This window comes from Myotis nattereri, assembly GCF_964212035.1.
Source record: "Myotis nattereri genome assembly, chromosome: 17".
In the NCBI taxonomy this organism is placed as follows: domain Eukaryota; kingdom Metazoa; phylum Chordata; class Mammalia; order Chiroptera; family Vespertilionidae; genus Myotis; species Myotis nattereri.
Window position 1 is genome coordinate 48161702 of NC_138092.1, and position 17122 is coordinate 48178823.

Sequence of the window (17122 nt, forward strand, 5' to 3'; positions counted from 1 at the left end):
AAAGGTCTGACAATTGTAGAGAGATCTTAGCCCTTTTTGCTAAGTTTAAATGAAGTGAAAGATTTCCATAGCAAAGTCATGAATGTTAGAAGAGCAAATATGTTAAAGAGTTTACTTTTTAATCTTATAATTTTAGAGAAAAAGATGGTGAGGAAGATTTACTGCCTTTGCTTCCCAGCGAAGCAAATTCGTCCCTATATCAAGTGAACAGTTGGTTGCCTGGCTTCTCTCCCACTCACATCAGCGAAACTGATGAGAAATGAGTTGCTAGGCAGTTTGGCTGGTGTCACGTAAGGTCCAGAGTGATGCGATGTATTGCTTCATGCATTAAGCATGCTACTTAGGAAAGCTGCTGTCAGCTTGGCAGAGCTCACCTGTGTTGAGGTTTGTTTTTAATTCCAAGAACCAAGTAGCTGGTACCTCTCCAAAGAGATTTACTGTCTAGCATGGGTGTGGTTTTGTGTGGAGGGGAAATATTGCACACAGGACGACTACACTAGCCATCTATTACTGCTGTTGTGTACGCAGTGTCCGTGTAGGATTAAAGATAACAAGTTAAATTCTAATACTTTCGAGATGGGGTAGAAGACTCGAGATGGGGTAGAAGACGGGAGATGTCTGTTTTAAGAACCAGCAGAGGAAAGCCTTCAACAAATCACTATAGAATGTTACATAAATAGAAATACCCCATATTGACAAACCATTGTGGGAATTTGACAGATGCCCTCTCAACAGGCTACACTTTCGAATTACTGTTTTTAAAAGACAGAAACTTAGTAACATTGTTTGGATAGTGATTTGCATTTTACTTTTGAATTTCAAAATACATTTAACTTTTCATAAGAAAACAAAGCTACTGAATTTCACTTATTTTTCAGTGTATGGACGTGTTTTAGTGTGATTGTACACCTGAAAACTGAGAAATTTTTCTTCAAACACCATTAATTACAACTAAACTAGTAATGTTGCAAAGGGCAGATTATTTAAGTAGCATTTAACATTTCTTGAAAAGCTTTTTATTTGTTATGCATTTTGATAAATAGCCTATCTAATAGAGGTAATATGCAAATTGACCATCACTCCCACACAAAAGATGGCTGCCCCCATGTGGACACAAGATGATCGCCACAAGATGGCCAGAAGGGGAGGGCAATTGTGGGCGATCAGGCCAGCAGGAGAGGGCAGTTGGGAGAGACTAGGCCTGCAAGGGAGGGCAGTTGGGGGCGATCAGGCCTGCTGGGGAGCGCAATTAGGGATGACTGGGCCGGCTGGGGAGCGCAATTAAGGATGACCGGGCCAGCAGGGGAGGGCAGTTAGGGGTGACCAGGCCGGCAGGGGAGCAGTTAGGCATCGATCAGGCTGGCAGGCAAGCGGTTGGTAGACAGCAGTCCTGGATTGTGAGAGGGATGTCCTAAACAGGCAGTCAGACATCCCTTGAGAGGCCCCAGATTGGAGAGGGTGCAGGCTGGGCTGAGGGACATACCCCCCATGCACGAATTTCATGCACCGGGCCTCTAGTTGGGAAAATAAGACCCAAATAGTGTTCTGCTCTGAAGGACCAGGTGAAGGACTGTGGTCTGTTTACTTCTCAGTCATCCTCCTGACGTCCCACCTATTTCATACACTGGCATCACCCTCCCATCTACTGGACAGAAAAGTCCTGAGTGCTGCCTTCAAACTCCTCTCTGGACAGATGTTCCTTGCTCTCTTTCCTGTTACCCAAACAGACTCCCTGGGAACCTTACAAACCTGACCATTTCTTTTTGTGGTATTTCTTCAATAGCTTTAACTTCTCCCTTTCTTAGTGACTTCTTCCTTTCAACATTGAAATATGTTTATTACTTTCATCTTGTAAATGACAAAACTCTTACTCTATTCGGCACTCTTCCCTTTTACAGCCAAAGTTCTCAAATTGTATTATCTCCTAATTCATTATCTCCCATTCTTTTTTTAAATATATTTTATTGATTTTTTTACAGAGAGGAAGGCAGAGGGATAGAGAGTTAGAAACATTGATGAGAGAGAAACATCAATTAGCCACCTCCTACTGGGGATGTGCCCACAACCAAGGTACAAGCCCTTGACCGGAATCGAACCTGGGGACCTTTCAGTCTGCAGGCTGACACTCTATCCACTGAGCCAAACTGGTTAGGGCCATCTCCCATTTTTAACACAGGCCATTGTTACTTCCTGCTTGCCCCGACCCACCCACTGAGGTGCTCAGGATTCTTGGATGAAATGAAAGTGGCCCATATTTCCGGCTTCATCTTGAATTCTTGACAGCACTGTCACAGTGGACCACTTCTTGAAATACTTTTCTAAAAATCTTTTTATACCCTTTGGTAGATTATTAAATGCTAGGATTCCTCAAGGCCTCATCTGTTTACTCCCATGGCTTTGTTTGCCATGTGTATTCTAACGACTCAAACATTTTTGTCCCCAGCTCAAGCACCAAATCTATAGTTTTTGGTACTAAATTTCTCCACCTGGAAGAAAAAAATACAGCCCTAAGTCTTCCCTGAGCATCCGAGTCCCCTAGAGGGCTTACTAACTCCAGGTTGCTGGGCCCACCTCCACAGTCTCTGGTAGGTCTGCAGCGGGCCTGAAATGCCATTTCTAGGAAGTTCCCAGCTAGCACTGCTGCTGGGGGAGGGACTGCATGAGCACTGTGGCGCCGTCCTCAATCACAGAAGCAAAGTAGCCTGTTTCACAGCGGGGCCGTGGCAGAGCTGGCCCCAGGAAGTCCTAGCGCTGCCTTCTTCACCCCGTCCCACCCCAAGCACATTATTCAGCCTTGTTCTGAAGTACGTTTCACTCTGTAAAGTTCACAATTGAACTTCCTACACCTCCTGTTCCCTCCAGAATGGGCTTTCCTCAGGTTCCCAGCTGCCATTAGCAACAGTCTGGAAACGTACTCATGGCCTTCGCCCCCACCCCAGCACCCAGTCTGTCACCAAACCCTGTCAGTTTTCCCCCACAAACTCAAATTCATCCACTTTTCTCCATTTGCCATGGCCATTCAACCAAGTGACAAGCCACCACCAGCTCTCACTTGTAGTATTAAAATAGCTTCCTAACTGGTCTCCCTTATCTCCTCTTGCCCTCCTTTGATTCATTCCTACACCAGGAATATTTTTGTTGTGTGGGGTTTTTTTTGTTTTTTTTTTTAAGACAAATGAGACTAGCAGCCTGTTTAAAACCCTTTTATTGCTCTTAGCAAAAAAAGGCCAATTCCTTACGGAAGCCTGCAGGAACCTACATCACTATTTGTGTCTACTTGGGATCAGTTAAACTATTCTTCTCTTGGTCATGATGGAAGTGTTATCCTACTGGCCTCGTAGTATGAAAGTACCAGCTCTGGTGGGTGGTTTGGGGTTTATAGCTGCACTAGGACTACTGCTGGGTAGCATTTCATTGTATGATTATATTTGCGCCCCATAAATTTTTTAACCTTTAGTATTGAGAATCGGAGCAGTACGGAATGGTGGTACCAAGGATGGGTCTTGAATAGAAGGCAGAAGAGGGGCAGTCCATAGTACGCGGCATTGTAACACTGTCTTCAGAAACGTGCGATTCATCTGGGAGAGTAGATGGTGCCAATGGGTGAGTCTAGATTCCTAAGCAGGCACCTGAAACAGTACCTTGGACTCAGAGGAGTTTGAAGATTATCGTAAAAGCTGTGGTTAACCGTGGGCAATCATAAGGAAAGGAGCAACTTAAAGATTGATGTTTTTGGAAGATCTCTCGGGCAGTGTGTGGGGAGAGTGGTGGTGGGAGCACTGTATTCGGGAAGCAAGGAGACCAAGGAACTGTTTGAGTCATTTACTCACTAATCAGGAGAGGAAAGACACGAGCCAGTTGCAGGCAGTGGTAGAGAAATGAAGGGATGGAACAGATTTAAAGGGATTAGCACATTAGTGAGCTTTTTCCTTGTGCGCTGCCTGTCACATCCTTTCCACAGTTCACTATGAACTCTTGGGAATGACCTCTTCTCTGATAGCTTCCTTTCTATTTTAGCTTTATATTTCCTTCCCACCTCTGAGCCATATGATGTTTTATACATCTAGTACTTTGTACCAGCAGTAGTCATCCTCTGTTGGGTGCCAGACATCATAATTATAACCCTTGTTTGCAGGAACCTAATTTCTCTGTCAAATCTGATACAAGTAGATGCATGTGAGGAAACTGACATGCGCTCACGTAGCCAGTAGCAAATGGAGCTGGAGGACCGGTGCACCGGGCTCGCAGCTCATGCTCTCCAGTCGCTGTGCTTGCTGCCGAGTGTGCATCTACTCCTGAGGTTGAAAATCACGTCTTGCCCTTCCGTGCCTTGCGGTGTGAGCAGGTGTTTGGCACTTGCAGACAGCCCTCTGTGTGCCCAAGGACAGTTCCAGAAGGGAGTGTGTTGGGTGGCGGCTGTGGTGCGGCTGTAATAACAGATGACTCTCCATCTCTTTCAGATCTGGATGGTGCTCTGCTCCCGGGGCCGGACTGCGACAGGAATGTGAACGCAAACGTGCTGGCCGAAGCCAGCTTGGGGCAGGATGCAGGCGATGCTGGTAGGCACGGCAGGACTTGTTGTCGACAGTATTACAGGGTCCCTTTAACCCCCTCCACCGTGCAGTAAGAATTTAAAAAGAATACATTTAAGAGGATTTGAGGATTGGGAAGTGTTTGTGTACATGTTTACTAAGGACCTACTCCAGTTTCTTTTTCTTAAAGGAGAGGAGTATATGTAAGTACTTTCATCTGTGGTGTCTGTGATTATGATGGACTTTGGAAGCCTGTAAATAAAAAAATAGGCATTTCTCCTTTGTTGGGTGGACATTGTAAAACTCAATATCAAAAGTAATTATGATGACTTCTGTTAAAGCAGCGGTTCTCAACTTTGGCTGCACATTAGAATCACCTGGGAATCTTTTTAAAATCCTGATTTCTGGGCCTCATCTTCCGGAAATTCTGTTTCTTTGTTACTAATGTTGTGGCCTCATCCCATAACAAAGAAACAGAATTTCCGGAGGATGAGGCCCAGAAATCAGGATTTTAAAAAGATTCCCAGGTGATTCTAATGTGCAGCCAAGGTTGAGAACCACTGTGTTAAAATATAGATGGCATAAGAATGGTAATTATTAGAATGATAAATGTATTTGAATTAGCTTTGATATAAAATAATTGGCTGTTGCTGGCTACAGAAAATATTAATTCTAAATAGTAATATTTACCTGGTATATCAGCTGTACTTTAGGGAACAAAGAATTCATGCACATTCCACAGAATTACATGAGTACATTATGAGTCAATTAGAAAGGGAAAGCTTTCTTTACAGAAGAAGGACAAGCTAATAAATATAGAAGAATGATATTTTTGCATCCCCACAGGACATAATTCAAGAACGTCACTCTGTGGTGACATGGTTGATGGGCTTCCAGGACTGCGCACAGGCATGTGGGAATGGAAGGTTTACAGGGTGAGGGTGTCTTCAGTCACAAAGAGGAAAAGGTGGCTGTACGATAAAGAGTTCTGATGAGTGGCCATCACCGAGTGATCAGACATAGTGCTGTAGTGAAAGGAACCGGAACACGGGCCTCCTGACGCACAGTGTTTATGGTGTTCTTGCCCCAGATCTGATCACACAGGAAAGGAGGTAGATGGACATAAGTCCAGCTAGTCCACATTCTAAAGGTGTTGTGCCAGGAAAAACAAGCAGCGGGACCATGGATTGAGGGGACCAACCAAGCGCACAGTGTCCATCATGACTATACCATGAGTCCCAACAAGGACTAAAGGGGCATTTTGGGCACAGCTGGATATTTAAATATGTCGTATGGATGAAATGACAGGTGTTGAACAACTTTAAATTTCTTGGATGTGATAAAGGTGCTGTGGTTATGTGGGAGAAAGTTCTAAAAGATGCACGCTGTGTTTAGGGGTGAAGTGATGGTTGTACAGCTTGTTTTCAAATAGACATCAAAGGTGTGTATGTGTATCGCAGAGCACATTCTGCAAAATGAACATTTGTTGAATGTACATAAAGGGATATAGATGGTCATTGTTTCAGCTTGTGTAGCCTAGACATTTTTTAAAGAATTGATGGGGAGGCGATTACTAGGAGTACTTCTTACCAAAAGCTGTTGGGCTTCTGAAGTCAGAATACACCAGCAAAAAATGAAGCCAAAACTCCCTTAAGGTGGTTTCTCCTAACTGTTGAAAGAATTTACAAAAAAGGTTTTGAAGTTAGTAGTTTACAGATTATTTGGGTTACAGTTTGAAGACTTTTGCTGTACAGAGAATCACTGAGTACAGGAATGTTTTCTTGCCCTTGCTTTTGGTTTAGAAATCTGTTTTAAGAATGGACTGGTCAGTTGGGCTATGTGCATTCATACGTTGTTTTAAATTTGCACATGCACATTTTCAGGTAATGGTCTAATTTATCTCATTCTCAAAAAAAGAAACACCTTGATTTAGAGTCACTTGTCTTTAGGGGACACTTTGATTCATTGGATTTTTTGCAACTGAGACCAGCCTTTATCTTAAAATTGTGACTATAAAAACATTGTTGTCTTCTTAGTTTGCTATTATCCTATATAATAAAGATGTAATATGCAAATGGTTGCTATGCCGTGAAGTGTAATGGCCGACTGCATAACGACCAGATCATGGATCAGCAGGAGGGTGGGGCAGCGAGCTCAAGCAGGGCAGGATAGGGCAGCAAGCTATGAGGGGCTGAGCAGGCGGGGGGGGGGGGGGGGGGGGAGCAGTGCGGGGGGGAGAGCTACTGGAGGGTGGCAGCGGGCTACTGGCGCGCGGATTCATGCGCAGGGCTACTAGTGGAATCATAAGCAAGCACAATTTTGCAGTAGCTGTTCAATGACTTTATGACCCTTCAGTGGGTTAGATTACAAAGGAGCCTTTCTTCAGGCTGCTCTTAGGTATCCTACAAGATAGCCCATTATTGTAAGAATTGGGAGAGGTGACTAAGTTTGGGATAAGCCTTCCTTAATTTGAATTATTTTGAATTTCAGAATGCTCTCTTGCCTATTATCATGAATGCTTTTTGTTATGTCTTTACTGTAGGTTATTTAGAAAAACATGGAATTTCAAGTATTCAAAATCTTTAATTCTGACTCTTGGATTATCAATTCATGTTTTAGGCTATTCTGTCTGTTCCTTTATGTAATGAATAATATTTAGTTGATATCAGCATATCTAACATGATTTCTTATGTTAATTTTTCAAGTATTTTGAGCATGTCAGAAATACCATTTGCCAGATACCATTTATTCAACAAATAACTGAAGAGTATGTTTTGGACATTAAAAATACAAAGGCAAGCCCTGACTGGTTTGGTTCAGTGGATGGAGCATCGGCCTGCAGACTGAAGGGTCCCAGGTTCGATTCTGGTCAAGGGCATGTACCTTGGTTACGGGCACATCCCCGGTAAGGGGTGTGCAGGAGGCAGCTGATGGATGTTTCTCTCTCATCGATGTTTCTGACTCTCTATCCCTCTCCCTTCCTCTCTGTAAAAAAAAAAAAAATCAATAAAATATATTTTAAAAAAATACAAAGGCAAGACAGGCATTGATTTGGATAAGAACTGTGAGCCACAAAGCACAAACTTTAGGAACGTGAAGGTGATCTATTCCTTCGCACACACAGACAAACTGCCTCACTAGGATTCTGAAAACTTTCCCCCAAACAGCAATACATTATAGTTAAATTATATAATTATGGATTTGAGATTTCCTTCTTTTTTCTTTTATTCCTTTGTTTTTTGTTTTTGAGAGGGCTTTCCTAACATTTAACAAAATGGGTGGCTTTCTAAGCACAAAACAATTTACATTGTTAGCAATGAAATGCGATTTTTAAATCCCCAAGAGGCCTTTGCGCGCTGTTGGGTATTGATACTTTCACCACAAAAGACGTCTTAAGTTCTTAAACAAAATTTTTTAAAATATATTTTTATTGATTTCAGAGAGGAAGGGAGGAGAAGAGGAGAGGGGGATAGGAGAGGAGAGGGAGAGAGAGAGAAACATCAGTGATGAAAGAGAGTCACTGATCGGCTGCCTCCTGCTCGCCCCCTAGCTGGTTTGGCTCAGTGGATGGAGGATCGGCCTGCTGACTGAAAGGTCCCAAGTTTAATTCCAGCTAGGGCAGTTATTTTAATTTTTAAGAAAATTAATGTATCTGCAAATAGATGCAGTATAGGAAAATGAATTTTTATTTTTTATTTTTTTATTAATCCTCACGGGATATTTTTCTGTTGATTTTTAGAGAGGGAGAGGGAGATATCGATGTGAGAGAGACATCAGTTGATTACCTCCCACGTGCTCCCTGACTAACTGGGGCCAGGGCCTGCAACCCAGGTACATGCCCTTGCCCGGAATCAAACCTGTGACCTTTCAGTCTGCAGGCCAACACTCTGTCTACTGAGTCAGCCAGCTGGGCTGGGAAACAAATTCTTAGAAAACCCGTTTTTTGAGAAGCTTTCCTTTATTATATCCATGGTATACATGGGAGGAAACTTAATCAGTTGCTGCACGAGTGAGCTGTGCACAGCCTGAAAGGGGGGAGTCCCAGGCAGAGGCTTTGAAGGTAGGACCATTTCACCGCAGAGGACAGCACCGGGGATCTGCTTGGAGCAGAGCGGCCAGGAGCAGCTGGAAGCAAGGGCTCGTCAGGCACTGCTTGGTAGGAGGTGGGGAGTCCTTGGCTTCTACTCGGAGTGCGATGGATAGTCCTTGCGGGCTTTTGAGCAGAGTGCCAGGCTCTGACTGAAAGCTTTAACACATTTCGTCCGCTCAGGAGTTTCCTCGTGTTTCGCGCGCCGTCTGTTAAGGACCGCTCACGAGTGTTCTCGTTTTTCACGCCCATGGAAATAGGAGCGAATCTAGATACTTACGTAAATTTTGTTTGGTCCCTCTTCATAGAGGAAAATGTTTTACGCAGTACCATACGTTAAAAACATACTAGGAACTTTAATTGTTTAATTGTTTTTGTAAATAAAAATGTTATAATTATTGAAAAACAACACCTAAAGTGCATTATGATGATTTAAATAACGTGCAGTTTGCCCAAAAACGTGCGGTCCCTGGCGTATGTCTTAGAGACTTCTATGCGGTACGCAATGTGTTCAAAAGAACCTGATTGTTGTGTTGAACTGCACTGTAGGAAGGCAGATAAGCTGGTGGCTACTGAACATCATCCAGAGGCTAGAGCTGATGGTGGATTGGATCTGGGTGGCAGTCGCCATGAGGATTCTGGATTCACATTGCCCAAGGATTCCCAGTACAAGGAACAGTCAACATGGGCCCAGGTCCGGAAGAGAGAATTCCTAGTTTAGCTCTTCTGAAGATCCCACGGGACTTCGGCTATTGTGTTCTGATTCTACCCTCTTGATTTCCATTTCTTCAAGGATGGGCTTAGAAAGAGGTTTTGGTGAAGCCCCCACAGGCATTCCGTTACCTTGCCCAGTGTGTCTATGACCACAGACAAGGGTCTGATAATACAAGAACTTGATACTTGTAGTTTACCTGTTTATATTTTTCATCCTTTGTCCATTTTTCTAAACCAGTTAGTCTTAAAACAAGGCTATGTGATTGTTTGGGGACAGAAGGAGACCATCTAGTTCCACAGCTCGGCTTTGGGCTGGCAGTCTTGAGTGACAGAATAATTAGGAAGAGCAACTATTTTAAGACAGGGTTCTGTGTTGAATATGTTTGAAAGACAGTATTTTCATTGTGGCCTCCACACACCACTAAATAGTATTTAGATTTATTTCACTGAATTTCCCCCCATGTTTGAATTGTATTTTAAACTTTAATTTGTTTTCTGTTTAAGATGCCTGCCAATTAGGATATTATAATTAGGTAATAAAGTATGAAAACATGTCAGTTTTAGATTAAAACGTAGAGGTTTTTTATTTAGCTATTTTAAATTAAGCTCTTCTATCTTAATGCTCATTTATTGTGTGTTTTTATTCCAGCAAAAGACAGATCTTTATTACCATTATTACATCGAAATCACTTTTCAATTGTATTAGGTACTTCACATGATTTCAAGTATGGCCTGATGCCTGGCCCATCAAGTGATTTCAAGTATGGATTGCTACCAGGTACTTCAAACGATTTCAAGTATGGATTGCTACCAGGTGCTGCAAACGATTTCAAGTATGGATTGTTGCCTGAATCTTGGCCAAAACAAGAAACTTGGGAAAATGGCAAGTATTAGTCACCTGAACATCTACAGAATTATTCTGAGTTGTGGTGTTTTGGGTTTTTTTTTTAATTAAGACAGTAGTAGCCCTGTAATTGTCCCTGTTCTCAGGCATAGGTAAGCTTTTGAGAGCAAGTTTTCTGTTTTATATATAAGTGCTTTTCTGTGTTTTTTTTTATTCTCAAAGGTGAATCATCTCTAAACATGAACAAGTTAAAATGCCCTCATTGTACCTATGTAGCCAAATACAGACGAACACTAAAAAGGCATTTGCTCATTCATACGGGAGTCAGATCCTTTAGCTGTGATATTTGTGGAAAACTGTTTACTCGCAGAGAGCATGTAAAAAGACATTCCCTGGTAAGTAACTTTAAATATAACTGATCTTTGAGCTAAACAATGTTTATGTCAGTAAAGTTTAAGGCATATTAGCACTGTTACTGCAGTTTTAAGGAAGGCTGATTATTAATAGCTTTAAACAAAGAGTATGACTTATGGTCTGATACTGAGCCTCATACAGCAAAAATGGTATATTCACTCACGGTTCAGCTGGTGATTTGAGTGGTTCAAATGCATTCAGTTGTTTATACCGTCCTTATTGGATTTTTTTCCCCCCTTCAACTAGGTGCATAAAAAGGATAAAAAATACAAATGTATGGTGTGTAAGAAGATCTTCATATTAGCTGCCAGTGTTGGAATCAGACATGGATCTCGACGCTATGGTATTTGTGTAGAATGTGCAGATAAACCACGGCCAGGAAGGCAAGAAGGTGTAGATCAGGGACAGGAGACAGATTTCCCTCGGGATGAAGAGTACGAGGAGAACGAAGGGGGAGAAGCCGAAGAAGAGCTGGCTGACGAGGGAGAAGATCAGAACCACCCGTCACGCTGGGACGAGTTGGGAGACGTCTGTATGTCTCAGGATGACTAATTGGCCTACTCTGCTCCTCAAGGATGCTGCATTGGGACGTAACATGAAGCGACAATTTGAATTGTTGAACTTGAAGGCTTGCAAATATGGTACATGCTGGATGGTAGTTAAGTTGCTGTGAAAACTGTAGGGTCAAAGCCTTATAGCAAAATTTTTTTATATTTGCACAGGACTGGACAGCAACCAACCTTGCGGTTGGATTACATGGAGTCCCCACATCTTCAGTCAGTTATCAAAGTAAAAATATTTTTTATTTATAGGATATACAGTAACTCTTTGGGTCCTAATGAAAATGGATTACCTGTCTGTAAAGAGCTGACGTTTACGTACCAGTTTAACCGGAATGAAGAAAATCCAGTTATGAGAATACAGTGACAGCTGGCCCAACTACACTGTCCACCAAACCACTCAGGCTAGTTTGTACTAGTAGAGTTTTGTTTCTATTTTTATTTTTATTAATTTTATTTTTTTTAATACAGATTTTCAGTGAGGGGCCTTTTCAACCCCATTGGTTGTACTTTTCTGTATTTTCCATTTTGATTTGCTTCATAAGTTAAACCAAGTCTCTTCTAGTCTTAGGTATTATTTCTCAATTTTGTGCTGATGGGCATGTTTATAAGAACTGGAGAGGTAATTTATTGGAATGAACTAATTGACTTCCTCCATTCCCCCTTCCTTTTTGACATGAATTTTACTACTTCACAAATGAAGAATGATGTTGCAAAGTTATCGTTGACGAAGTTGATAAATACCACTAAATGATTATGATTTAGAAGTCACTTCCTCTTGCTGCTCTAATCTGATAAAATGGTTCTATATGATGTTTTCTGACATGGTATTCGGTTTTGGGTATCTGTTACTTTGGCACTATTCTTGTTTGCCTTTTTTTATTTTTGCCAGTGTACTATACCTCAGTCCTATTTGAAAAGACAGAAATCTGATTGAAAGAAGAGTCATAGAAACAATAAGTAAAATGATTTGTTTTATGATTTATCCTCCATGTCCAGTTTGGTTAGCTTGTTATGCAATATAAGTGAACTATCAGGTTTTTACTCTTGTGCCCTTTTACCATTAAAATTAACACAAAAATTGCATTCTCTTTTGTTTCATATTTACTGGGATATTCAGTGTTTTAAAATTATGATAGAAAATTATTTTTTTCAATTCCTTAGTCACTACACCTTGGTATGCAGTCTTTCTAGCAGTCACCTTGATTCAGTGATCTGCAGAAGTCTTACAAATAAAATAGTGAGGCTTTACAATTTATGATTAACTGAATTTTTCAGGATACAAGGGGTGATATATTATAAAGTAGAAATTGTCAGGTTTATGTAGCCTGATGATAGATGAATTAGCTAATTGTATGACAGCAAGATGTCACATAATTAATGTTAATATGCACAACATTATCAGGAACATATTGTATATTATATCAAGTGAGGGATATCAAACTTTCAGCTTTCTTTTAAATAGAGATTGAGCATATTTTCCTGCTGTGTGGTGCTCCATTTGATCAAGGGTGAAACATTGATACTTTTCTAAGAGACGCTTTCTTTGATTTCAGTAAAATGATGCTTAAATGTTAGACATCAATGTTTCTGCCCGGATAAATTAAAGATATAAAGTACAGTTACATGGTCAGATGCATCTTTCATTATCTAAACTTTATTATAGTTTCTACATAACTAAAACTGACACGAATAGTTTTGGTTTGATTTTTAAGACTGAAGAGTACATCTTATTCTCAATGTTCTAGGTAAATGAGTAAAATGTAGTTCTGGTGGGGTCCAAAGTAGACGTTAGTTGGGTAAAGATACTATGAATGAAAAAGTATTTTAAGCATAAAATGTTCTGCATTGTGAATATGTAAGTATAGTATAAAGATTTCTTTCATCCCATTTATCCCCCTCCTTTAAAATAAACCATAGTTTACAATCGGTAGATCTGTCTATATATAAATATATATTAAAGAGAAAAGATATATATCTGAAAGTTGCTAAATCTGCTTTATTAGACTGCAGGTCACTTATTGCATAGAAACTGGACTGGGCTTTACACTCTAATGTACTTTTTACTTTTCCCAAGGTATGAACTTATTCTTTTTAAGTTGAATTTTCTTTACTACTTAAATCATTTATGTATATCTGGTAAATTATGACCAAATTTCTGTTAGATTGCATACAGTAAATTGAAATACACATGTGGTACACTACAGGATTGTTGTGCTTTTGCTTGGTTTAGTTGGAAACAAGGTTTGATGTAGATGGCTTGTTACTGTTAATTTAAGATATTCTATGATTGTCCATTACCTTTTATGTTGTGTTATGACAGATCGGACTATATTTACTTTACCATATTGTTTTTAGAAAGGCAATCCAAAGGAAAAATGTTTATACTCTTGAATATATTAGCCTCAGCCTATATAAAAGTTTCTTCTTTAAAGTAAGCGTTTCACAAGAAACAGAACTGACAAACTTTTCTACTTGCTGACTCCCTAATTTATTTTGTTCCATGATCTTGAGGGACTGCCTTTACCCTTCTAGATCATTTTTAAAAACTAGTTTTAGTACTAAGGTATACTACTGGATGTTTCTATTTTTTTAAGTATGTTCTTTTTCTGACTTACAGTACAAATTCAGGAAGTTGAGATGCTAAGAACTTAGGGTTGGTCTCCCAGGTAACACGAAATACCCATAGTTTGGTCTGTGGGGCCCTGGCAGAATTGTGTGTAACACATTTGCTGAATTTTTCTCTCATAACTGAAAATTAAAAATACTTCAGAGCTTTTCATTTTAATGAAGGGGAAGAGCATGAACTGCCTCTTTGGTGTTCACTGGAGTACAGACCCTCTCAGATAAATCAAGGCCAGACACTGTTTCTTAGGCTTCTGACAGTCACCGCTACACGGTCCCTACACTGTCACTCAGAGTTCGGCCCTCATTTTTCATGGTCACTAGATGTTTTGCTAAATTTTAGTACCACAGCAACTAAGAGCTGAAAAGAGAAGAGATGCTCCAGGAAGGGAAACTGAACAGTCATGAGCAGCTTTGAAATTTGGGGGAAAACATTCACTGGTTTGGGCAGCGCCGTCCTGATGAGGAGAATGAGGTGATGCGTAGACTCTTGTCAGGTGCTTAGAACACTGGCAGTTGTTCCGTAGTAGACGGAACCAAGAGGAAAAGAAGGAACGAGGAAGGGGGAAGAGAGAAACTCTACCACTACAACAGTGTCAAAGGCCTGAAAAGAACCGGAGCAGTGTAATCATGGAGAAAGTATGATGAGTTGGGTTTTTAAAATCACAAATTTTAAAACTTTGATAAGCTTTACTTATATTTTTAGGACTTTGTCAACATAGAATGAAGAGTTTATTTTTCTGAATAATGATTCCAAAAGCTACCATTTTTTAGTGCCTACACGTGCCGTTGCGCTTTATTTGATCTGTTCTCTCTAAGGTAGGTGCTATTGTCTCCATTTTATAGACAGGAAAGGCTCCCAGCGGCCGCCTGCTCGCGTAGCAGCCGCAGGGCCAGGGCCAAGGCCAGGCCAGGCCGAGCTGCTCCCACCGCCGCCTCCGAGCCGGCCCTTCTGGAGGCTCCACTGGGCCTCATGCAACAGCTTTTGTAGAAGTTCACCCTTTTAAGGAGTCCCCTGTGGAGACACATTTCCCTTAGAACAGCTGTTAGGAATCTAGCGTCTACGCCTTTCTCTCCGCTGTCCCCAGGTGCACGTCCTCCCTACCTTCCTCCTGTGCAGCCATCGCTGCACCATCTGCCTACAAACCAGGCACCCAGCCTCAGTGCGGCATTTCATTTTTAAATGAAGAAAGAAACATGAACCCCAGGTCTAGTGCCGTTCAGTCACCCAGATCCTTAAACTTAAACATGGTCCAGGCGTCTCTGAGTCCCTTGTGGGTGAGAAGGGAAGCTTTGCTCCTGCTGTGGCCCTGCCTCCCGGCGGGGCAGCTCTAGGCAGCCAGGCCGGTGGGGAGAAGCTACGGGAAGCCCTGCATGGGACCCTGGGGACTTAGCTGTGGATGGAGCACACTGGCTACTGGAAACACCGTTTTGGGTTGAGGAGGGGGTGGTTGAGGCCATTATGAAATGGGAGAATCAGCATTTAACACTGTAAACATAGAAAGAACACTTTCTCTGCCTGCTGTTTGTAAAAGCTCTTTGGGAAGATCTTTTACGAAGACCAATTTTTAAATGTAACTTACCTACCTAGTATAAGTGTCCTAAGACATGTATGTAAACTTCCGAGACTGTTTGTCCGTGTATTTAGAAAATACACAAGAATCTTTATCAAACCTAAAAATACAAACTTGTGAGCACTGAACTGCTTCTGGCTTGTGAATTTTGTTGACTCTTGATTTTTTCATTGTGTTTCTTTGCAATCAGTGTACACAATCGGACTAATTGGGGTGGGGGACACCTTTGTAAACTTTGACATGTATAATTCAGATATCTTTGTACTTGAGGTTTAAAGTTTGAATTACATACTATTTTAAGGGTTTCTCTTGTGTATTTTTATATGAAGAGAAGTGCACACGCCCCTCCAACTACCTCCTTGCGCTGCGTGGAGAGCCGCTCTGGAGCACAGAGTGGCTCTAACCAGCACGTGTCCCATCGTGATGACGTGAGCGTTTCTCTACAGGTTTTAGAAACATTGAAGTATTTCCCCTGTGATGTACACTTGTACTTTGGGGAATGGGTTAAAAAGCAAAGCTCAATCACATTATCCCATATTTACTGCATATTAGTAGGTTAACGGATTATAAGTAACTATATAAATTTCACGTCTTTAAAACTGGAGTGACATGAGAAAACATACTAACTAGTTATGTAGGTTTTGTGGTGTTAGCAGAACGAAGGCGGTCACAGAAAGGACCGGCCGGTCAGGCTTGGCTGAGGGATGAGTCACGGTTCAGTTTGGAGAACGGCGAGCTGAAGGCGGCTGGATGCCCATGTAGCATGTAACGCCCGCCGCTGGAACGGTCCTGAGGCAGGAGAATTGGGTGCCTTCGCTGCGGTTCCGGGGCTCAAGCTGAGACCACTTCCCAAGCTGAGAAGGCCCCACGTGCACTGGAGCTGTTGAGGAGGCGGGGGCACTGGTGGCCTCTGCTGCAGCCGGAGGGCCAGCATTCCCATGGAAGGGGCTGTGCTGTAAGGGCTCAGTCCGTCTGAACAATCGATTTCTGTCCTAAGAAGGGAAAGAAAAGGCACCACGGGATCTCTGCTGTGTGAGCTGAAGGGGAGGAAGCTGCTTCCTCTGCCCGGTGCCATGCTTGCTGTGCACCCACCTGACCTTCAGCCAGACGTTTTTCTTTTTTCCAGCACAACCAGTTTGGCAATAGGAAAGCATCAATCTTCCCGCATAATTAGGGGTGTGTGAGACTCTTAGCGAAAGACTCTTACTTCTTGGCACACGTCCCAACAGCTGGAGAGAGAAAACTATATAACATGGTTTCAAGGTAATTGTGGAATTTCTTTTAGGTTGAAAGAAACTTTAGGAGTAATAAAGAATTGATTCCCAGACAGGTTGCTATTGTGACTTTGCCATGAATCTTAGGCAGGGCCCCTTCCATTGTAATTCTTCCCCTACATCAAACATGCATGCAGTATGTATTTTAGGTTAGGGAAAACTTTGAAATCAGAAACTACAAAGTATATTCAAATATAGTATCTGGCACATAGTCTGAGCTCAATATTAAGTGAATGATTATTTAAAAGATATCAGGAACTTCAGGATTTTTGCCTACTAGTATCTAATGGCTTGTAGCTGTCAAGCTATATTTTATTTAGAAGTAGTTTGTGTTGTCAAGCACAGGGTATATAGGATCACACATTCTGGACCCTCGGGACCCTTTTCCCCAATACACCCATGGGTGACCATAGCCAAAGACAGTGACCAAACCCAATCTAGCAAATAGAGATCTCAATGCAAGAGTCTTAAATGTACACCATCTCCATAACTCAGAAT

General features: G+C 41.7%; 1 protein-coding gene across 2 annotated transcripts in view; it reads left to right on the forward strand.

The window, feature by feature from the left end:
• The window catches only part of ZBTB10 (zinc finger and BTB domain containing 10), a gene marked incomplete at its 5' end in the record, with an annotated part of 31590 nt that extends 15941 nt beyond the window's left edge, over positions 1-15649 (forward strand). Inside the window, 4 exons of one of the 2 annotated variants that reach the window (XM_081111557.1) lie at positions 4461-4559; positions 10040-10216; positions 10400-10572; positions 10838-15649. In XM_081111557.1, the coding sequence (XP_080967683.1) occupies positions 4461-4559; positions 10040-10216; positions 10400-10572; positions 10838-11143 (755 nt within the window). In that variant the 3' untranslated portion in view covers positions 11144-15649. The remainder of the gene's footprint in view (positions 1-4460; positions 4560-10039; positions 10217-10399; positions 10573-10837) is intronic. The other variant, XM_081111558.1, reaches the window with a different exon arrangement.
• Positions 15650-17122: the final 1473 nt, after the last annotated feature.